Source organism: Oncorhynchus gorbuscha, linkage group LG22 (genome assembly GCF_021184085.1).
Source record: "Oncorhynchus gorbuscha isolate QuinsamMale2020 ecotype Even-year linkage group LG22, OgorEven_v1.0, whole genome shotgun sequence".
NCBI classification, from domain to species: domain Eukaryota; kingdom Metazoa; phylum Chordata; class Actinopteri; order Salmoniformes; family Salmonidae; genus Oncorhynchus; species Oncorhynchus gorbuscha.
Window position 1 is genome coordinate 43,489,187 of NC_060194.1, and position 24,501 is coordinate 43,513,687.

General features: G+C 43.3%; 1 protein-coding gene and 1 pseudogene across 1 annotated transcript; both read left to right on the forward strand.

Moving 5' to 3' along the window:
• The first annotated feature begins 7,558 nt into the window (after positions 1-7,558).
• Positions 7,559-14,506, forward strand: LOC124009451 (annotated as a pseudogene).
• Positions 14,507-17,791: 3,285 nt separating this feature from the next.
• LOC124009453 (anti-dorsalizing morphogenic protein) lies at positions 17,792-20,296 on the forward strand. The gene is made up of 5 exons (XM_046321263.1): positions 17,792-18,116; positions 18,351-18,487; positions 18,620-18,742; positions 18,994-19,189; positions 19,401-20,296. Exons 1-5 carry the CDS (start codon positions 17,792-17,794, stop codon positions 19,820-19,822), a joined length of 1,203 nt encoding a protein of 400 aa, XP_046177219.1. The 3' UTR covers positions 19,823-20,296.
• The last annotated feature ends 4,205 nt before the right edge of the window (positions 20,297-24,501 follow it).

Genomic DNA, 24,501 nt, shown 5'->3' on the forward strand with positions numbered 1-24,501 from the left:
CGTGTGTCTGTCCTGTTAGAACTGTCAGTGAGATGTTGCCACTCTAATGTCAATACCCATAATCCCCTCTGTGTCTGGCTCCTCCCACACAGACAGAACATTCTACACAGGCTATTCAAACCCCTAGACTGGACCCGTCTTATGACTGTCTGTCTGACCCAACCATGACCCGGTCACAGACCAAACAGACAGACATGTGACATTATATAAGAGTTCAATTGAAAGCATCACAGTGGTCGGGAGAGTTTGGGTTCTGGGAAATATCAATTACAAATGATCTCACACTCCTGGTAAGGGAAATAAACATTTATCAAATGAAGGACCAAAAGGTGGGAGTCTGCGTGGTGACAAACTGTTATACCACATACATATGACAAATCACTAATTGACTTAAACATAACAACCTAACTCTTATTTCACCCCAGATATCAAAGGGGTATACAGGAAATGGACCAAAAGCCACAGTCTTCCATTCCAACTTCTTATAAGGCTAGGGGTCACTGAGGGAGATGACAGACGAATCATGACCCAGATATACAGGGCCTTCGGAAGGTATTCAGACACATTGACTTTTTCCACATTTTGTTACATTATAGCGGCAGGGTAGCCTAGTGGTTAGAGCGTTGGACTAGTAACAGGAAGGTTACAAGTTCAAACCCCTGAGCTGACATGGTACAAATCTGTCGTTCTGCCCCTGAACAGGCAGTTAACCCACTGTTCCTAGGCCCTTATTGAAAATAAGAATTTATTCTTAACTGACTTGCCTAGTTAAATAAAGGTAAAAAAATAGCCTTATTCTAAAATGGATATAAAATACATCCTCTGTAATCTACACACAATACCCCATAATGACAAAGTAAAAACAGGTTTATGGACATTTTTGCAAATTTATAAAAAATAAAAAACAGAAATACCTATTCACACCGTTTGCTATGAGACTCGAAATTGAGCTCAGGTGCATCCTGTTTCCATTGATCATCCTTGATATATTTCTACAACTTTATCGGAGTCCACCTGTGGTAAATTAAATTGATTGGACATGATTTGGGAAGACACACACCTGTCTATATAAGGTCCCACAGTTGACAGTGCATGTCAGACCAAAAACCAAGCCATTATGTCGATGGAATTGTCCGTAGAGCTCTGAGACAGGATTGTGTTGAGGCACAGATTTGGGGAAGGGTACCAAAATATTTCTTCAATTATGAAGATCCCCTAAGAACACAGTGGCCTCCATCATTCTTAAATGGAAGAAGTTTGGAACCACCAAGTGTAAAGGGCCTTGGTCAGGGAGGTGACCAAGAGCCCGATGGTCACTCTGACAGAGCTCTAGAGTTCCTCTGTGGAGATGGGAGAACCTTCCAGAAGAACAACCCTCTCTGCAGAACTCCACCAATCAGGCCTTTATAGTAGAGGGGCCAGACGGAAGCCACTCCTCAGTAAAAGGTACATGACAGCCCACTTAGAGTTACCAAAAGGCACCTAAAAGACTCTCAGACCATGAGAAACAAGATTCTCTGTTCTGATGAAAACAAGATTGAACTTTTTGGCCTGAATGCCAAATGTCATGACTGGAGGAAACCTGGCACCATCCCTATGGTGAAGCATGGTGGTGGCAGCATCATGCTGTGGGGATGTTTTTCAGCGGCAGGGACTGGGAGACTAGTCAGGATCGAGGGAAAGACGAACGGAGCAAAATACAGAGAGATCCTTAATGAAAACCTGCTCCAGAGCACTCAGGACCTCAGAGTGGGGTAAAGGTTCACCTGCCAACAGGACAACGACCCTAAGCACATGGACAAGACAACGCAGAAGTGGCTTTGGGACAAGTCTCTGAATGTCCTTGAGTGGCCAAGCCAGAGCCTGGACTTGAACCCAATCGAGCACCTTTTGAAGAGACCTGAAAATGGATGTGCAGCAATGCTCCCCATCCAACCTGACAGAACTTTAGATGATTTGCAGATCAGAATGGGAGAAACTCCCCAAATACAGGTGCGCCAAACTTGTAGCGTCATACCCAAGAAGACTTATGGCCATAATCGCTGCCAAAGGTGCTTCAACAAAGTCCTGAGTAAAGGGTCTGAATACATATGTAAATGTGATATTTCCCGATTTTTTAATATTTTTATTTTTTATATAAATTTGTTATTTATTTTCAAAAAAACTGTTTCTGCTTTGTCATTATGGTGTATTGTGTGTAAATTGATGAGGGGGAGGGAAAAAAAACGATTGAATCAATTTTAGAATAAGGCTGTAACCTAACAAAATGTGGAAAAAGTCAAGGGGTCTGAATACTTTCCAAAAGGGTATACAGTATGTCATAACTGAGGCAATGTGACAGGCAGGGCACAGACCTGTTCAGACGTGTTCGTCTACTCTCCACTGGTATACATGTGCGACCTCTACTACATCAGCCATACAGGCTGTATCAATAAGATATGTACAGATGTAGGATCTTACTTTGAACCCATTCGCTACAGTTGGAAAATAATTCTGATGCAACAGGAAATGTTGATTTATCATGTGAATTATAAGGAGTGACACTAATGCCCCATGTATACAGACTCATTGAACGCAGATCACCATCTATTGTTTATACACTGTTGTCTACTGACTGTGTCTAGATAAACTGTATTCTCCACATAGTAGCTCATCCTAATATACCTAATACATACCATTTTATTTTCCAATCGATATACTGTCTATACACACACCACACGTTTATATTCTGGATTGTCACACGGCTCACTGTAATACGTGTATTTTAATATAGTCATTTCTTGGTTTGTTTTTTTGTTGGATTATTTGTGTGTTAGTATTGTATTATTGTATAGTATTATATTGTATTATTTATTTTACATTCTACTGCCCTGTTGGAGCTGGTAACATACACATTTTGCTGCACCTGCTACAACACCTGCAAATATCTGCGTAGACAACCAATAAACTTTGATTTGATTAATGGACATTTTGTAGAGATTGATACAATCAAGTCTGAAATTTCAAAAGGGGAAATTACTAACTTCAGAAGCCTTTTTTAAACCTCAAAAACGCAACAAGTTTAAAATGTCCTGCATTGCAGGAAAGTTATCCTGCGACAGGATGATCAAATTAAGATCCTACATTTGTATCTGTTATGATGACTGAGGCCTGTGACAGGGCCAGACCTTTCCAGAGGTGTTCTGCTAAATTATCCACACAGGTTTTGTGAATCATAGACATAACATCCAGAAGTGGTTTGTGGGTGAAATCACTGAGGAAACCAAGCCTGTGTTGTGACAATTACGTTGTTTGCTCTATAACCTGTTAGTTCATATGCCTTGACACCCTGAACCTGTATATAGGCCTGAAGGCTGAGGCCGATAAGAACACACAGCGGCAGAATAAATTCAACCACATCTTTGTTTTATCACAAAACCGGAGAGCAACATCTGTCTGGTGATGTCCACAAATCATATTGGTTGTAACAAACAGTTACATGACCTACAGCATGGTCAAGCAAGTTAATGTCTTTGAAATATTCAGGAGCTGCCTCCACTATTCCAGCAACATTTCAACTTCAGCATTATCAAATCACATCTGCTTAGTCTAATACAGTGACAACTAAAAGATACCAAAATGATTTGTCCAATCAACGTAAACTAAATATGATGTGGTTGTCCACGGTTATGATTTCTCTCCCTCTCTCTGTGTGTGTGCGCGCAAGTAGAAAAAACATGTTGACTCACCCTACTGGGAGAGAAACACCAGTGCCATCCTCATGTTGACGAAACGGTCTATAACATACAGTACACTTTAGTTTTGTTGTCATGGGTTACCTGGCTAAAATGCTTGTTCGCTAGCTAACTTCCTTTCATGGGCAACGATGACCCAGCTAGTTAACATTAGCCTTCTACATCTAGATACACATCCTCTCAGGCCAGGGACACAAAGTATGAATTTAAATTTAAGGTTGGATCAGAATCGCCATTATAAGCATTGGGCAGTACGGAGAATTAGGTCAAACCCACAAGTTCAAATCCCTAGCTCAAAAAATTGTTAATTTAGCAAAGCGACAATTTTAGCTAGCTAGCCACCGGAGGACAACAACACAACAATGTTTTTTAGTCATGTGACTTTTTTCTCTTTATGTGATGTGATTGGTGTGATGCCAAATCCAAGCTGGCTTCCCTTGACACTTTCTTTTGGCACGGCTGGACCAATCACAGTTGAACTCGCTCAGTTTAGATCAACACTGATTGGCTATTATTTTCTAAAAAAAATTGTCAAGGGAGGCTGGGATGCTTTCTCCAGTGTGAGACATTCAGTCTCTTGTGAATTGAAGGAGCATTATGAAACTCAGAGAGATACAGAAAGATACATTATTTTATGTTTAAAAAAAATCTTAGTACATTTTTTGGAGGAAGCCTGTGTCCAGTGGGAGAGCTGTCCAGTGAGGACTGCCCTCATCAGATATGGGCTGCCCACACTGGGCCACACTGGTCCACACTGGGCCACACTGGGCCACACTGGTCCACACTGGGCCACACTGGGCCACACTGGCCCACACTGGGCCACACTGGTCCACACTGGGCCACACTGGGCCACACTGGTCCACACTGGTCCACACTGGGCCACACTGGCCCACACTGGTCCACACTGGGCCACACTGGCCCACACTGGGCCACACTGGTCCACACTGGGCCACACTGGGCCACACTGGTCCACACTGGTCCACACTGGCCCACACTGGGCCACACTGGTCCACACTGGGCCACACTGGGCCACACTGGTCCACACTGGTAGTCACTCAGTAGTCACTCATTCATCACTCAGTCGTCACTCAGTCATCACTCAGTAGTCACTCAGTAGACACTCAGTAGTCACTCAGTCATCACTCAGTAGTCACTCAGTCATCACTCTGTAGTCACTCAGTCATCACTCTGTAGTCACTCTGTAGTCACTCAGTCATCACTCTGTAGTCACTCAGTCATCACTCAGTCATCACTCAGTCGTCACTCAGTCATCACTCAGTAGTCACTCAGTCATCACTCAGTCATCACTCTGTAGTCACTCAGTCATCACTCAGTAGTCACTCAGTAGTCACTCAGTCATCACTCAGTAGTCACTCAGTCATCACTCAGTAGTCACTCAGTCATCACTCTGTAGTCACTCAGTCATCACTCAGTCATCACTCAGTCAGTCACACTCAGTCATCACTCAGTAGTCACTCAGTCATCACTCAGTAGTCACTCAGTCATCACTCTGTAGTCACTCAGTCATCACTCAGTCATCACTCAGTAGTCACTCAGTCATCACTCTCATCACTCAGTAGTCACTCAGTCATCACTCAGTCAGTCACTCAGTCATCACTCACTGTCATCACTCAGTCACACTCAGTCATCACTCAGTAGTCACACTCAGTCACTCAGTCATCACTCAGTCAGTCATCACTCAGTAGTCACTCAGTCATCACTCTGTAGTCACTCAGTATCACTCAGTCACTCAGTAGTCACTCAGTAGTCACTCAGTAGACACTCACTCAGTCATCACTCAGTCATCACTCAGTCATCACTCAGTAGTCACTCAGTCATCACTCAGTCATCACTCAGTAGTCACTCAGTCATCACTCAGTCATCACTCAGTAGTCACTCAGTCATCACTCTGTAGTCACTCAGTCATCACTCAGTCATCACTCAGTCACTCAGTCATCACTCAGTCATCACTCAGTAGTCACTCAGTCATCACTCAGTCATCACTCAGTCATCACTCAGTAGTCACTCAGTCATCACTCAGTAGTCACTCAGTCATCACTCAGTCACTCAGTCACACTCAGTCATCACTCAGTCACTCAGTCACTCAGTCAGTCACTCAGGTCACTCAGTTACACTCAGTCATCACTCAGTAGTCACTCAGTCATCACTCAGTCAGTCACTCAGTCATCACTCAGTAGTCACTCAGTCACTCAGTCACTCAGTCAGTCACACTCAGTCATCACTCAGTAGTCCACTCAGTCATCACTCAGTATCACTCAGTCTCAGTCATCACTCAGTAGTCACACTCAGTCATCACTCAGTAGTCACTCAGTCATCACTCAGTCATCACTCAGTCATCACTCAGTAGTCACTCAGTCATCACTCAGTCATCACTCAGTAGTCACTCAGTCATCACTCAGTCATCACTCAGTCATCACTCAGTCATCACTCTGTAGTCACTCAGTAGTCACTCAGTAGTCACTCAGTCATCACTCAGTAGTCACTCAGTAGACACTCAGTCATCACTCAGTAGTCACTCAGTAGTCACTCAGTAGACACTCAGTCATCACTCAGTAGTCACTCAGTCATCACTCAGTAGTCACTCAGTCATCATTCAGTCATCACTCTGTAGTCACTCTGTAGTCACTCTGTAGTCACTCAGAGGACCACCATGTGGGTAGTGGACAAGTGCACACTTCAGGAAAAAGTGTAGAGTATTAAAAAGCATAGCCAACAGGGGGGATCCCACCCTCCAAGAGCCCAAACATTTAGACAAAACATAGACCTCTAGTCTTCACTCAGCGGCCACTCAGTAGTCACATACAGTAGATGAGCTTCATGGATTCCTACTGTGCACTGCAGAGGCTCAGTGATAATCCTGAATATCTCAACAGAGTTAATCCCAGGGCCAGTGGTATACTGAGCCATCCAACACGTGCAGTAGAGTTATAGAGAAGCAGGCACGCATACAGGCCAGGCCAAATTCATCATCAGTGTAATCTCATTCTCGGACACAACACTCACTTGATGAATGACTAAGAGGTTTAATTAAATTGTGTTTAACAAGATGTGGGATTATTTTGAGGTAAGGAGATCTTAACTGTGAATTTCTACAATAATAACTTCTTATTTTTTTAACTAACATGGAGTTTTTAACCAGTGAAAATAATTTATTTTGCCAAAATAAAGATGGGTATAAAATGATCATTTAAATACCCTGCCCATCTGGGGACATGGAGGACTGGTCCCTGGGAGGACCCTGCCCATCTGGGGACATGGAGGACTGGTCCCTGGGAGGACCCTGCCCATCTGGAGACATGGAGGACTGGTCCCTGGGAGGACCCTGCCCATCTGGGGACATGGAGGACTGGTCCCTGGGAAGACCCTGCCCATCTGGGGACATGGAGGACTGGCCTGGGACAGAGTCAAACCCCTGGGAGGATCCTGCCCATCTGGGGACATGGAGGACTGGTCCCTGGGAGGACCCTGCCCATCTGGGGACATGGAGGACTGGTCCCTGGGAGGACCCTGCCCATCTGGGGACATGGAGGACTGGTCCCTGGGAGGACCCTGCCCATCTGGGGACATAATAATATAATATATAATATATATAATATAATATATATGCCATTTAGCAGACGCTTTTATCCAAAGCGACTTACAGTCATGTGTGCATACATTCTACATATGGGTGGTCCCAGGGATCAAACCCACTACTCTGGCATTACAAGCACCATGCTCTACCAACTGAGCTACAGAAGGACCATGGAGGACTGGCCTGGGACAGAGTCAAACCCCTGGGAGGACCCTGCCCATCTGGGGACATGGAGGACTGGTCCCTGGGAGGACCCTGCCCATCTGGGGACATGGAGGACTGGTCCCTGGGAGGAGCCTGCCCATCTGGGGACATGGAGGACTGGCCTGGGATAGAGACAAACCCCTGGGAGGACCCTGCCCATCTGGGGACATGGAGGACTGGTCCCTGGGAGGACCCTGCCCATCTGGGGACATGGAGGACTGGCCTGGGATAGAGTCCAACACCCGGGAGGACACTGACCATCTAAATGAAACACTATATAGAGTGAAACACTATATAGAATGAAACACTATATAGAATGAAACACTATATAGAATGAAACACTAAAATGAAACACTAGAATGAAACACTAAAAGCTATAGAATGAAACAATATATAGAAACACTGAATGAAAAGCTGTATAGAATGAAACACTATATAGAATGAAACACTATATAGAATGAAACACTATATAGAATGAAAAGCTGTATAGAATGAAACACTATATAGAATGAAACACTATATAGAATGAAACACTATATAGAATGAAACGCTACATAGAATGAAACACTATATAGAATGAAACACTATATAGAATGAAACATTATATAGAATGAAACACTATATAGAATGTAACGCTGTTAAAATGAAGCACTATATAGAATGAAACACTACATAGAATGAAAAGCTGTATAGAATGAAACACTATATAGAATGAAACACTATATAGAATGAAACGCTGTATAGAATGAAACACTATAACTTTATGTGTTCCAGCAGGACATCACACGAGGCTGGAAGATCCCAGCAGACCAAACACTCCTCCATACTGGAATACCTCAGGAGTAAGAAGGTATGTGAGCAGTTCCTAAAATGACCACAAGAGAGCGCTCCGAATTCATCACTGTCAGTAAAGATTAAAGCCCTACTAATTTGGGAATTTTATAAATAAATAACAAATACATTTGCTATTACATTCGGAAACATACATATTTGTTCCAGATCTATATATAAATAGCAAACTAGTCTCAGAATAACGACGTCGCTTGTCTTTGTTTCTTTTTTAAAAGTGAGGGTGTGCGAAACCTTCCACTCCAACCAGTGCCGAGACCTCTGGCCAGTTTCCATCCTGCGGGGTGAACCATAACTGTGAGCCGACCGGGGTGAGGGGGGACAGTGTGCTGCTGTTCCAGGGTCCCCTGGGGGTGGAGGTCATAGAGGAATGTCATTGTGAAAACAGACGGACACAATGTGTCTGGGTTCGCGTGCTTAATTACGTACTTCTTTGAGACGCCATACGAGACGGTCATTGATGTGGGAAGCTGTTCCTGTTCGAAAGGTTCGCCAGGTGTGTATCCTTCCCAAAACATCTGGGAAGAGTGTACAAAAACATTTTGTTTATTTGTTTAAACATGCACTGATGTCAAAGGGAGATTTGATTAAAAATGTTAAATTCGTAAAACATCTGTGCGCACAAAAGTGTCACAATTTTCATGCATTTACCTGTAGCCTGAAGCTGAACATTTTATTATCATTTATATTTTATGTGTTATACATTTGTTATAAATTGCTATTTTATTTATGTCATATAACTTATTGCAGTCTCAACAATCGTTCATTGAGTTAATGTCAATCAATCATTATTCACATTTTTTATTTTACCTTTATTTAACCAGGCAAGTCAGTTAAGAACAAATTCTTATTTTCAATGACGGCCTAGGAACAGTAGGTTAACTGCCTGTTCAGGGGCAGAACGACAGATTTGTACCTTGTCAACTCGGGGGTTTGAACTTGCAGCCTTCCAGTTACAGAGGCTATAGGGCCCAATAGAAAATATTGTCTTGTCATGTGAATGACCTCAAAGTGCACGAAACAGGCCAACTGAGTGTCATGATACATGATCATGTTCAGAATGTCACATAAGCAGCCATAAAGTCACTGGTCATAAGCAGCCATAAAGTCACTGGTCATAAGCAGCCATAAAGTCACTGGTCATAAGCAGCCATAAAGTCACTGGTCATAAGCAGCCATAAAGTCACTGGTCATAAGTAGCCATAAAGTCACTGGTCATAAGCAGCCATAAAGTCACTGGTCATAAGCAACCTGTCACGACTTCCACCGAAGTCGGTCCCTCTCCTTGTTCGTGCGGCGGTCGACGTCACTAGCCTTCCATCGCCGATCCACTTTTCATTTTCCATTTTATTTTGTCTTTGTCTTACACACCAGGTTTCAAACCCCCAATTACTTGTTCATTATTTAACCCTCTCTTCCCCCATGTTTGTTTGTGAGTAATTGTTTGTATGTAATATGGTTCGTTATGTGGTCTCGCTTTATTGTATTGTATTTAGTCTATTTTTGAGTAAATTACTTTTATTTACTCATATCTGCTGTCCTGCGCCTGACTCCTCTACACAAGCTATACACAGACCTCCTTACACAACCATAATGTCACTGGTCATAAGCAGCCATAATGTCACTGGTTATAATCAGCCATAATGTCACTGGTTATAATCAGCCATAATAATGTAATAATTAATAACATCCTAATTGAATACATAATTCCCCAGCACCACCATACGTAAAATGTATGCATGCATGACAGCAAGTCGCTTTGGATAAAAGCATCTGCCAAAAGTGCAGATATGATATATTGTTATATTATAATGTATCTTTCTCAGATGGGTTCTCCTGGGTGCCCACTGAGTTTGACTCTGCCCTTGGTGGAGAACCCTAACAAGGTGGACCTGGTCCAGACAGTGGAGACTTGTGATCTGAAGGAGGGGTCCTTCAGAGTTCCTTACATGGAGTTCTACTATAAAATAGTCTACGGTGACGACGGAGTCAAAGAGGAGAAACTCATGGTGAGCTCACGTTGCAGACGGTGTCCTGTGTTTCTACCTCTCTGAATCTTGGATCATTTTAATAACGATCTCCAAAAATAGCAAAGAGAAAACCCAGTAAAACCGCCACTATTTTCTCTTATCCGTTGCCTCCCTGAGAACATATTTTTCTTCTCTCTACTTTGCCCTAATTTGAATAATAAACTTGAAAGACCCGGGCTAAAGGACTATAATTAGCTCCAGGGCTGAATTGAATCAGTAGCTCAAAAGATCAGCATTACATATAAAGACAATGTTTCCATGTTTGGGGAGGTTTGGGGAGGATCCATTCGTGGTAAACGCTGTCTATGTCAGCTCAATTGGAAATCACCTTTAAATTTCAAGCGCTCTACAATTGCAGATCTTCGGGCGCTACAGTTCAATCCAGCCCCTAGCCTGATCTAATTCATATGAGTGATAAGAAAGTAGAGGAAGTTAGAGATTCCATCTGGAAGTCAAAGCTTATAGATCCATTTCCCCTGCACATCCACTCCCCACTGTTTGGCACCACACAGACAGAGAGATACAGCAGGCGTGAAACGCTGTAGGTTGACAAGGTTAGGTGTTGTGTTATCTTTATACACATAAACCAACACAGGATGAACTGAATGTTGGAATGGCTTTATCACACAGTCTTCTTGGCAGGGAGATATTGTATATACTGGCCATGACTTCAGTGAGTTTGGTTGGATATAGAAATTATTGTAATCACTGTCTTTATGATGTCCGACTGGAGGGATTTAAACAGACTATGTCTTGGTTTAGGAGAAAATGAAATAAAAACATTACTCATGGTTACACATATCGTCAAGAGAAAAGAGAACAAGAGTGTTAAACCTACAACTTGTTGAAGTAAAATGTAATATTCCTTTCTATAGATGTTACGCTGGAGTGCCCTAAAAATGGTCAAAGACTCCAACCACCAACCACAGCAAGCAGGACCAGAACGGCAAGTCCAAGAGGTCCAAGAGGCTTCTGAACAGCTTCTACCCCCCGCCCCCAAGCCAGAAGACTTCTGAACAGCTTCTTCTGACCCCGCCCCTCCCCCCCCCCCGCCCCCAAGCCAGAAGACTCCTGAACAGCTAATCAAATAGAAACCGAGACTATTTGCATTGTCCCCACCCCCTCTTTTACACTGCTGCTACTGTCTGTTTATTATCTATGCATAGTCACTTTACCTCTACCTACATGTACATATTACCTCAACTAACCTGTTTATTATCTATGCATAGTCACTTTACCTCTACCTACATGTACATATTACCTCAACTAACCTGTTTATTATCTATGGATAGTCACTTTACCACTACCTACATGTACAAATGACCTCTTACTCTGTACCAGTACCCCCTGTATATAGCCTCCACATTGACTCTGTACCGGTACCCCCTGTATATAGCCTCCACATTGACTCTGTACTGGTACCACCCTGTATATAGTCTCTCCCCATTGACATTGACTCTGTACATTGACTCTGTACCGGTACCCCCTGTATATAGCCTCCATATTGACTCTGTACCAGTACCCCCTGTATATAGCCTCCACATTGACTCTATACCAGTACCCCCTGTATATAGCCTCCATATTGACTCTGTACCAGTACCCCCTGTATATAGCCTCCACATTGACTCTGTACCAGTACACCTGTATATAGCCTCCACATTGACTCTGTACCAGTACCCCCTGTATATAGCCTCCACATTGACTCTGTACCGGTACCACCTGTATATAGTCTCCACATTGACTCTGTACCAGTACACCTGTATATAGCCTCCACATTGACTCTGTACCAGTACCCCCTGTATATAGCCTCCACATTGACTCTGTACCGGTACCCCCTGTATATAGCCTCCACATTGACTCTGTACCGCTACCTCGTTACTGTTATTTTACTGCTGCTCTTTAACTATTTATTATTGAAATTTTTTATCTATTTTTTACCAAACACTTATTTTTCTTAACTGCATTGTTAGTTATTGGTTTGTAAGTAAGCATTTCACTGTCATGTGTTTTATTCTGCGCATGTGACAAATACAATTTGAGGGCTCCCGAGTGGCGCAGCAGTCTAAAGGCACTACATCTCAGTGCAAGAGGCGGCACTACAGTCCCTAGTTTGAATCCAGGCTGTATCACATCTGGCTGTGATTGGGAGTCCCATAGGGCAGTGCAGAATTGGCCCAGCGTCGTCCGGGTTTGAACGGGGTCGGCCGCCATTGTAAATAAGAATTTGTTCTTAGTTCTTAACTGAGTTTCCTAGTTAAATAAAGGTTCAAATAAATCAAATAAATATATTTTTTTTGTTAAATGTGAACGTAGAAAGAGAAGAAAGACAGCCACATGTCGTTAGAGTATTTAACTCATCTAACTCCTGTGTCTGTCTGAGTGTTTATGCATATAAAGCTGTCTGCCACCCACTCTCACAAAGGTGTGAGGAGAGCAAACACAAATGGACCCTGCTGGTGTCCAATCACGTTTAGTAGATCTCCCTGCTGGTGTCCAATCACGTTTAGTAGATTTCCCTGCTGGTGGGCCGGCCTGTGGTGAGCTGATTGCTGATGGACTTTTCAATTCTATTCAAGGGGCTTTATTGGCATGGGAGACATATGTTAACATTTCCAAAGCAAGTGAAGTAGATAATAGATGGCCTTTTCTCTGTGTTGCTAATGTCTCAACAGGAAATAGTTGTGGGCAGATGTTTGGGAGGCTGCACCGCAGGATACCCCTGTCTTCTCAGGTCCACTAGAACACAGCTGCTCCTTCCCACCCTTCCTTCTTACAGTACCCCAGCTCTCCTCCTCCTCTTCCTCCCTGCAGCACCCCAGTTCTCCTCTCTCCTCCTCTTCCTCCCTGCAGTACCCCAGCTCTCCTCCTCCTCTTCCTCCCTGCAGCACCCCAGCTCTCCTCTCCTCCTCTTCCTCCCTGCAGCACCCTAGCTCTCCTCCTCCTCCTCTTCCTCCCTTCAGTACCCCAGTTCTCCTCTCCTCCTCCTCTTCCTGCCTTCAGTACCCCAGTTCTCCTCTCCTCCTCCTCTTCCTCCCTGCAGTACCCCAGCTCTCCTCTCCTCCTCTTCCTCCCTGCAGCACCCCAGCTCTCCTCTCCTCCTCTTCCTCCCTGCAGCACCCTAGCTCTCCTCCTCCTCCTTTCCTCCCTTCAGTACCCCAGTTCTCCTCTCCTCCTCCTCTTCCTCCCTTCAGTACCCCAGTTCTCCTCTCCTCCTCCTCTTCCTCCCTGCAGTTCCCCAGCTCTCCTCTCCTCCTCTTCCTCTTCCTCCCTTCAGTACCCAGCTCTCCTCTCCTCCTCCTCCTCTTCCTCCCTTCAGTACCCCAGCTCTCCTCTCCTCCTCTTCCTCCCTGCAGCACCCAAGCTCTCCTCTCCTCCTCTTCCTCCCTGCAGCACCCCAGTTCTCCTCTCCTCCTCCTCTTCCTCCCTTCAGTACCCCAGTTCTCCTCTCCTCCTCCTCTTCCTCCCTGCAGTTCCCCAGCTCTCCTCCTCCTCTTCCTCCCTGCAGTTCCCCAGCTCTCCTCCTCCTCTTCCTCCCTGCAGTTCCCCAGCTCGCCTCCTCCTGCCTCGCATCTCCTCTCTCATAACAACTGCCTGCTAGCTGTTAGCTCTAACACTTTGCTACACCCATAAAGTTAGGCTGTTGTTGTTTAAATACCACTTGTTTGGTTTGGTTTCTTCTTCACACTCCCTCCAAGTGTCCTCAGTTTGTGATTGTTGCATATATTATAGTGATAGGCTTATATTGCGTAGAAACCTATATTTTTTTCTGGTGAACAGGATTGATGTGAAAGTGTATGTTTGAGAAATGTGTTTTACTCTTGGATATCGTGCAGCAAAACACAGACCTAGATGTCTCTGGGATATATTTGGTTATGGATTAAATGCATGGTTTTTCACAACAGCACTTCACCTTCTTATAACCTTGTTTCACTCTGTATTGCAGGAGCCCCTCTGATTCAGAAGTATGCCATCTTTGGGCTGAGAGACCCACTAAATCTTGTGTCCCTCTGGGCTACGACAGCCACATATTCCTCAACCAGCATGGCAAGATCAGCACAGTCTTCTCCAGCTCCTCCTGTCTCTGCCAGTCCTGAACCAGTCCTCTACTAGAGAATACACACACCACCATCCCCAGTCCTCTACTAGAAAATACACTCACCACCATCCCCAGTCCTCTACTAGAGAATACACACACCACCATCCCCAGTCCTCTACTAGAAAATACACTCACCACCATCCCCAGTCCTCTACTAGAGAATACACTCAGCACCATCCCCAGTCCTCTATATTATGTCCTCTACTAGAGAATACACACACCACCATCCCCAGTCCTCTACTAGAGAATACACACACCACCATCCCCAGTCCTCTATATTATGTCCTCTACTAGAGAATACACACACCATCATCCCCAGTCCTCTACTAGAGAATACACTCACCACCATCCCCAGTCCTCTATATTATGTCCTCTACCAGTGAATACACACACCACCATCCCCAGTCCTCTACTAGAGAATACACACACCACCATCCCCAGCCCTCTACTAGAGAATACACACACCACCATCCCCAGTCCTCTATATTATGTCCTCTACTAGAGAATACACACACCACCATCCCCAGTCCTCTACTAAAGAATACACTCAGCACCATCCCCAGTCCTCTACTAGAGAATACACTCACCACCATCCCCAGTCCTCTATATTATGTCCTCTACTAGAGAATACACACACCACCATCCCCAGTCCTCTACTAGAGAATACACTCACCACCATCCCCAGTCCTCTATATTATGTCCTCTACTAGAGAATACACACACCACCATCCCCAGTCCTCTATATTATGTCCTCTACTAGAGAATACACACACCACCATCCCCAGTCCTCTACTAGAGAATACACACACCACCACCCCCAGTCCTCTACTAGAGAATACACACACCACCATCCCCAGTCCTCTACTAGAGAATACACTCACCACCATCCCCAGTCCTCTACTAGAGAATACACACACCACCACCCCCTATGACTGTCTTGCAGAAGTCTGTAACATCCGGTTCAGAAACAACTCCTGTAGAAATGTATTTATATGGCTGCAGTACCACTTTGATGAGCCAAATGGAGTTTTACCATCTGGACTTATACATATACCAGTCCTGTCTGATATACATGTGGTATCTTTGTGGTTAAGATTTTCGACTTGTTTTAGGACCTTCAGCTCTACCTGTTTCTAAGCTTCAGTCTAGGCCTACGTTGAGTCAATTGTTAGTACTATACTTCCACAGCTACCAGATGTCTCTGAATGCAACACTTTGCTGATGCTATTCTTGTGTTAAATGTCAAAAATTATTTTGTAGATAAAATGTATTCCAAAACCATGAATCAACTGGTTATCAGGCATCAGTGTATCGAACTGCTTTGCTTTATCTGGGCCAGGTCGCAGTTGTAAATGAGAACTGCTTTGCTTTATCTTGGCCAGGTCGCAGTTGTAAATGAGAACTGCTTTGCTTTATCTTGGCCAGGTCGCAGTTGTAAATGAGAACTGCTTTGCTTTATCTTGTCCAGGTCGCAGTTGTAAATGAGAACTGCTTTGCTTTATCTTGGCCAGGTCGCAGTTGTAAATGAGAACTGCTTTGCTTTATCTTGGCCAGGTCGCAGTTGTAAATGAGAACTTGTTCTCAACTGGCCTACCTGGTTAAATAAAGTTGATTTTTAAATTATTATTTTAAAACCCGGAAAATCAATGACACAAACTACTTATCTCTTCAACAAATGCTTGACTGTACTAACTCACAATTCACATTGCTCATTGTCATGCCTATGGAATCCATATTGTGCAGCATTCCAAAATGCTAATTTAGAACTTTTAAAATGACAATAGTTAGGGATTAAACATAATATAACAAAACTGTAATCGAGCCATTTAAATAGTGATCTGAAGGAAACATTCGGACAATCTCTGTTTGAAGGGGCACACGTGTGTAAATAGTTGCGTAAAACAACGGGTTCAGTTTGTAACATGGGCTCTCTTTTTTTCCTCAAGAAATGTTATGGCTTTAGGGATTACGTGTCATATGTAGTAAATAAGCGATAGAACATATTTTTTGAAGGGCTTCTCTTTAGAGAGTGCAAGGTACGAGTGTCTTGAAAGGTATTTTGTTGTTTGCTGCCACCCAAGTGGTTACACATTCGTCATCTTAAAAGGACTGTGAATTTCTCACAATTTACTAAAAAGCCAATCGTAATGAAATGAAAGACACCTAAAATGCACAAAAGTCGTTGATGCGTAAATATTCACATTGTAGCTTCTTATATCCTAACTCTCATTCGTGATAAATTATAAATACGTTACGTAGGTAATACATTGATAATACTATGTATGAATTGTGCTGTTTGTATGAAGGTGTGTTGCGTAAATAGAGCATATGTATAAAAAAGAGAGGATTTGAAAAGTTGATAAAGGCTGAACATGTGAGACTACATGATTGCAACACAACTCATTCGATTGCCACACAAGATTGGCAATATAAAAAAAAGTTAATTCAAGATATTTTACAAGAATGCTCCAGGCCGGATATAAAAACGCGTAATTGCATGTTAGAATGAAAACAGTCCACTGTAATGTATCCCTTAAATCCACGAGAGTACACCTAAACCTCATTTTATCCACACCAATTAAATGACACATTTGTATATTTCGAGATGGGTTCAATGATTGTAACTGGAGTATAGGGACCATAACAGTTGGGGCTGTATTTGACCAGGTGTGATGAAGCCTCTAGATATGATTCAAATGGGAACATCCCCAACTAGGAAGACTTCCCTTTCTGTTTATAGAAGTAGGTGTCGTTGCCAAATTACCCATTTGTCGAAATTAATGGATCCATTATAAGGCGGTTAACCTCCTACGGTGAGCAAACATCCTTGGCTGTGCTGTCCTCAGAGAGGTTTGACCATTTTCTCGATATTTTCTATACGATTGAAAGCTTTAATTTGTCCCTAAATACCATGAAAATATTTTGTAGTGATATTATATATCTAATATATTAGTCACGAGTTATTATCCAAAGGAAAAGTTGTTCAATTGCAATTTTCTCGTTAGATGTTGAGAATACCGTTTCAATTAAATCTACAATCTGTTCACACCTTGTTAACCATACCATTAGCCTTGCTTTACATTCGCTGATTGTTGATTTGCATTTGCGACTAAATAGCATCGTTTATGGCTGTTGTCCGAGGGTTTAGCGACACCGTAGCCAATGCTGTAGCATTTGATATAAAACCTGAAGCTTCCAAAGCTCTCCAGTCACTCCAACTTCGGACTTCTACTGCATGCTAGAGAACAAGACATAGATGCTCCAAGGACCCACAACAAGAACCATGTACCATTACTTTATCTCTGAGATGTTACCTGTTGCTATGATCACTGCCATTGCCACGTTAGTGAGCATGGCTACTGCAAGATCATCACTAAATGATTTGGAAAGACACTTTTCCGTGGAGAACGAGTCTGAAGAAGTGCGTTCTGCAGCTATCAAGAGGCTGCTGGAGGTGTTTGGGATGCAGGATGCTCCTCACCTACGGGGCGACAAGCAGCCGCCTCAGTACATGGTCGACCTGTACAACACTGTCGCAGATGTGGACGGAGTTACCAAGGACCCCTACATTCTGGAGGGGAATACAGTACGCAGCTTCTTCGACAAACGTAATATTTAGATATTTTAACCTTGACCCTGTCGATAGATCAGTTATATTAGGTTAGACCTGTACCTGTATCGCTATTGCACCCGCCAGTCCTATGATTCACCTTATGCAATGTTTACAAATAATGAGTATTTTACGCATGATATTACGCACGTATTAGGCTCACATTTTTAGTCTTATCGGGGCACTTTTGCGTACTTATTTTGACAATAAGTATTATCCTTCCCGCACACAGTGCACAGTGAACAAATTGAGTTCCTGTTCAACTTGTCCATGGTGGCCAGTAGTGAGAAGGTTCTAACCGCGGAACTCCATCTCTTCAAGCTGCGCCCTCAGGTTTCTGCAACATTCAATAGATATCACTTCTGTCAGGTATAAAACTCAATGTGACCCATTTATATATATATATATATATATAGGCAGACATGCAGAGGCTCAACTGTCCTTTAACTCCTCAAAAGTAAGCTACTCAAAGCTAATGATCAATCCATTCATTCCCTATAGGTCAGTGTCTACCAGCTTCTGGATAGCAGCAAAATGAACATTACTCAGGGAAAGAAGCTGCTGTCTTCCAGGCTGATCCCTGTCCCCTCCACTGGCTGGGAAGTGTTCACCATTACACAAGCTGTAAGTATGTCATCCATCCATTCATCCATAAATTCATCCATCCACCATCCATCCACCCATCCATCCATCCATCCATCCATCCATCCATCCATCCATCCATCCATCCATCCATCCATCCACCATCCATCCACCCACCCACCCACCCATCCATCCATCCATCCATCCATCCATCCATCCATCCATCCATCCATCCATCCATCCATCCATCCATCCATCCACCCCTAACCCAAAATAACTCTCTCCCTATAAAGGTGCGTTCCTGGATGGCTGTTGAGAGCAATAACCTGGGTCTTCTGGTCACAGTGCAGACCCTGGGAGGAAGCCAGATGGATGAGAAGGTGGTGCGTTTTTCTTCAGGCCGTAACCACCATAAAAGCAAGCAGCCCATGCTGGTGCTGTTCACTGACGATGGCCGCCGTGCAGCCGCTCTGGATAATACAGTCAAAGGTAGCCTAACACACAATCAAGTTATTATTAATGTCTTATTACTGTATTACTGGTGTATTAACACAACATGGTGGTCTCTGTCATAATACATCATCGTTTATTTGTACTTTTATCAGTATTGCTACTCTATTTTTTCTGTTGAACCTTAATAGTAAATCATCTTAATTGAGAGTGTATTCAGTTCTAACGGAACCACATTTCCCCTATCCAGATCCCAATGAGACCCCAGCTGTCCCTGGCCTGTCCAACCTCCCCAACACCCCAGGCTTCCACCGTAGCGCCCGCTCCCTGGACTATGACGAGGACGTAGAGAAGATGACGTGCCAGCGCCTGCCACTCTATGTGGACTTCGAGGAGATCGGCTGGTCCGGGTGGATCGTGTCGCCTCGGGGTTACAATGCCTACCACTGTAAGGGCTCCTGCCCTTTCCCCCTGGGCCAGAACATGAGACCCACTAACCACGCCACCGTCCAGTCTATCATCAACGCTCTGAAGCTGACTAAAGGCATTGAAACGCCGTGTTGCGCGCCAGACAAGCTCTTCTCTATCAACCTGCTGTATTTTGATGATGACGAGAATGTGGTGCTGAAGCAGTATGATGACATGGTGGCAGGAAGCTGCGGCTGCCATTGAGCTGGATGGACGGACGGACGGACGGGGGGGGTGACTGTGCTAAACCAAGATGGCTGACACGGAGCAGCAGTGTATCTCATTCAGGAGGGCACAACGTTGCAAACCTCACAGATAGACATGTCTTGTATAGAGCTCACACCCTTCTACATGACAGAGAATGATGTTTGTTAGATGTGATATATTTCTGATTGTTCTGTAACCTTGCGCCCAACTGAATGCGACTCTGCTCTGTGTGGATGGATGACTGCCTGGTGCTGTACAACGCTGACCAAGGTGTATTGTGTCAAAGCAAATGAGGACAAATATTAAAATCTCATTTCAGTCTAGGTGTTGGTATAAAACCGCCTCTTACACTCAGCGATGAAGATGAAGCAGTATGCAGGCAGAGTCCTACGTGTAACATATGTAAATAGGTAGAAACTATAATATATGACAGGGCATGACTTGGATTTCCTGTGACAGATGTAAATGTGTATATTAAATGATTGAGGATTGTGAACTATTATAAAATGTTAATAAATTGTGCGAAAAAATAAATAAATTGTTTGACAGAATGAGTATACTGAGAAACATGAACTACTAACCACTAATATCAAGAAGGGGGGCCTTCTATATTTAGAAAACCTTCCTAGCTATATCCATGGCTTGCCTGATGAAGACAGCATACTGTTGCGGACCTATCTATCCTACATGCCGGTGTAGTCGTACAGATGATGGCCTGGCACCTTGCTGGAGAACAGAAAGCAACACACGTCACAGCTGTCTTCATTACAGGTTAGATGAAACCTTGAATGGAGAAAAAACAGTGATCTAAACTGAGGCAGGTCAGCTCTGTTCTGAGTGTGAATGGGACATTCTTTATACCAAAGTCACTGTCAGACTGATTCAGTGATTAGTAATTAAAGATGTCCATCAATATACAGGAATATATAATGCTATATACTATAATTATACAATCTATGATATACATTATATATACAAATGTATGTGGACACCCCTTCAAATTAGTGAATTTGGCTATTTCAGCCACACCCATTGCTGACAGGTGTATACAATCGAGCACACAGCCATGCAATATCCATAGACAAACACTGGCAATAGAATGGCCTTACTGAAGAGCTCAGTTACTTTCAACATGGCACCGTCATAGGCTGCCAACTTTCCAATAAGTCAGTTCATCAAATGTCTGCCCTGCTAAAGCTGCCCCAGTCAACTGTAAGTGCTGTTATCGTGAAGTGGAAACGTCTAGAAGCGACAACGGCTCAGCCGCGAAATGGTAACCCACACAAGCTGACAGAATAGGAACGCCAAGTGCTGAAAAAAATCGTCTGTCCTCGGTTGAAACACTGACTACCGAGTTCCAAGGTCAGCACAATAACTCTTCGTCAGGAGCTTCATGAAATGTGTTTCAATGGCTGAGCAGCCTCACTCAAGCCTAAGATCACCATGGGCAATGCCAAGCGTCGGCTGGAGTTGTGTGAAGCGCGGCCCGATTGGACTCTGGAGCAGTGGAAATGCATTCTCTGGATTGACAAATCACGCTTCACCATCTGGCAGTCCAACGGCCGAATCTGGGTTTGGTGAATGCCAGGAGAATGCTGCCTTCCCCAATGTATAGTGCCAACTGTAACATTTGGTGGAGACGGAATAATTGTCTGGTGGCTGTTTTTTGTCGTTCCATAAGCAGGTGTCTAGATAGTCCATCTGTAGATGCTCTACAAATGGTCACGCTATCAAAAAACTATCTGTTGATAAGCAACTGATTGCTAAGGGTAGGTTTAGAATAACGGGTAAGGGTTAAGTTTAAGTTTAGGATAAGGGTTAGAGTTAGGGTTAGGGTTAGTAGATAGTTGAAATGTTACTGATAGTCTACAGACTATCCAAATAAAGTGTTACTGATATATATATATATATTATACTGTATCAGTAACATATATATATATATATATATATATATATATATATATATATCACACATTTTGCTACAATATTATGCAATATTATGCTATATATATGACATATATATATATGACACATTATGCTATAATAAAATTCTTAGAATTAATTAATAATTAGCATTATATGCTATAATGCATCTGTATAGGTGACCGTGTGTACTGTAGCAGTGTACACATATGGCAATGCACAGACACTATCTGACCATTAGCGAGTACACAGGAAGAATTCACTTTCACAGACTGACTGTCCTGCTTTTCAAACTGTATGTAAACCAATTAAATAGGCAGGTAGAAGACAATTAAATAGGCAGGTAAAAGACAATTAAATAGGCAGGTAAAACCAATTAAATAGGCAGGTAAAACCAATTAAATAGGCAGGTAAAAGACAAGTAAATAGGCAGGTAAAAGACAATTAAATAGGCAGGTAAAAGACAATTAAACAGGCAGGTCAAATTAAATAGGCAGGTGACAACAAATATACTTTTTAATATTCACTGTCAAGTTTATCATCATTCACGGAAGTATGGAATGAAGATGAGTTGCTTTTGTTCGTCCACAGATCAATATAGGGCATTAACCTACAGTACATTGTGTTTTGTAATTTGGGTGAACCATCCCATTAACTTACATTGTGTTATTGATTGGGTACTATTGCTTCTCTACATTCACATCATCATGTGATAATGTATGTCAACAATATACATGGATCACCTGGTACTACTTACTTGCCTACTTAATTTAGGAAATATTATAACCATGTCATAAATGACCATAACCATCAATGACATCAACAAGTAGGCCTAACTCATGTGAGAGCAATGTTAGCACCCCGCATCTTGGACCAATGCAGTCTCAGTCCAAAATGCATTATTTCTTAATCCGACAACTCAGGTCCACATTTTAGCAGATGCTTTTATCCAGAGCGACTTACAGGAGCAAATATGTACAAGTGCATTGCTCAAGGGCACATTGGCAGATTTTCCACATAGTCGACTCAGGGATTCAAACCAGCAACCTTACAGTTACTGGCCTAATGCTCTTAACCGCCAGGTTACCTGCTGCCCAGTAGTAAAGAGTTGAATTCACCTGAAGTTATTTCAGTCTTTGAGGCACGATTGAAAACAATCAATCATCGAGTCAGCCAGCCAGGTCCTAAACTATGACATGACTCACAGTTAGATGCTATCAGAAACACCATGACTGGCTCTTTCTGTTACACATCATGGAGGAAGACCAAGAACCCATGAAGATGGAAAAAGATCAATGCGCATCCTAAATGGTACCCTATTCCCTTTATAGTGCACTACTTTTCACCGGGACCCATTGAGTTCTGGTCAAAAGTAGTGCACTATATAGGGAATGGGTTGCCATTTTGGACGAATACCTGACTTTACACATCACCGCTGGTTACAGAATAAGAGATCACAACACAGGATGGGAATAGACATGCATCAGAACTGTGGGAAAACAATCTAGTATCTTTGAGTTAATGCCGCACCATACAAGTGATAAATCTCACTTGACTTGGTTAACTATGACATCATAAATCACTCTCACTAGGCTTCAGTATTCACCAGTATTGCAACATACATGTGATCAATCAGTCTTGCGATGAAAATCAAATCAAATAATTTTTGTCACATTGCGCCGAATACAACAGATGTAGACCTTACAGTGAAATGCTTTAATTACAAGACTTTAACCAACAATGCAGCTTTATGAAAAATACCTCAAATAAATAAGAAATAAAAGTAACAAATAATTAAAGAGCAGCAGTAAAATAACAATAGCAAGGCTAAATACAGGGGGTACCGGTACAGAGTCAATGTGCGGGGGCACCGATTAGTCAAGGTAATTGAGGTAATATGTATTAAAGTTATTAAAGTGACTATGCATAGATAATAACAGAGAGTTGCAGCAGCGTAATGGGCCTTGCAAAAAGTCTGAGTAGCCATTTGATTAGATGTTCAGGAGTCTTATGGCTTGGGGGTAGAAGCTGTTCAGAAGCCTCTTGGACCTAGACTTGGTAATCCGGTACTGCTTGCCGTGCGGTAGCAGAGAGAACAGTCTATGACTAGGGTGGCTGGAGTCGTTGACAATTTTTAGGGCCTTCCTCTGACACCGCTTGGTACAGAGGTCCTGGATGGCAGGAAGCTTGGCCCCAGTGATGAACTGGGCCATTTGCACAACCCTCTGTAGTGTCTTGTTGTCGGAGGCCAAGCAGTTGCCATACCAGGCAGTGATGCAGCTGTAGAATCTTTTGAGGATCTGAGGACCCATGCCAAATCTTTTCAGTCTCCTGAGGGGGAATAGGTTTTGTCGTGCCCTCTTCACAATTGTCTTGGTGTGCTTGGACAATGTTAGTTTGTAGGAGATGTGGACGCCAAGGAACTTGAAGCTCTCAACCTGCTCCACTGCAGCCCCGTCGATGAGAATGGGGGCATGCTCTGTCCTCTTTGTCCTACAGTCCACAATCATCTCCTTTGTCTTGATCACGTTGAGGGAGGGGTTGTTGTCCTGGCACCACACGGCCAGGTCCCTGACCTCCTCCCTACAGGTTGTCTCATCGTTGTCGGTGATCAGGCCTACCACTGTTGTGGCATCAGCAAACTTAATGATGGTGTTGGAGTCGTGCCGGGACGTGCAGTCATGAGTGAACAGGGAGTACAGGAGGAGGCTGAGCACGCACCCCTGAGGGGCCCCTGTGTTGAGTATCAGCCT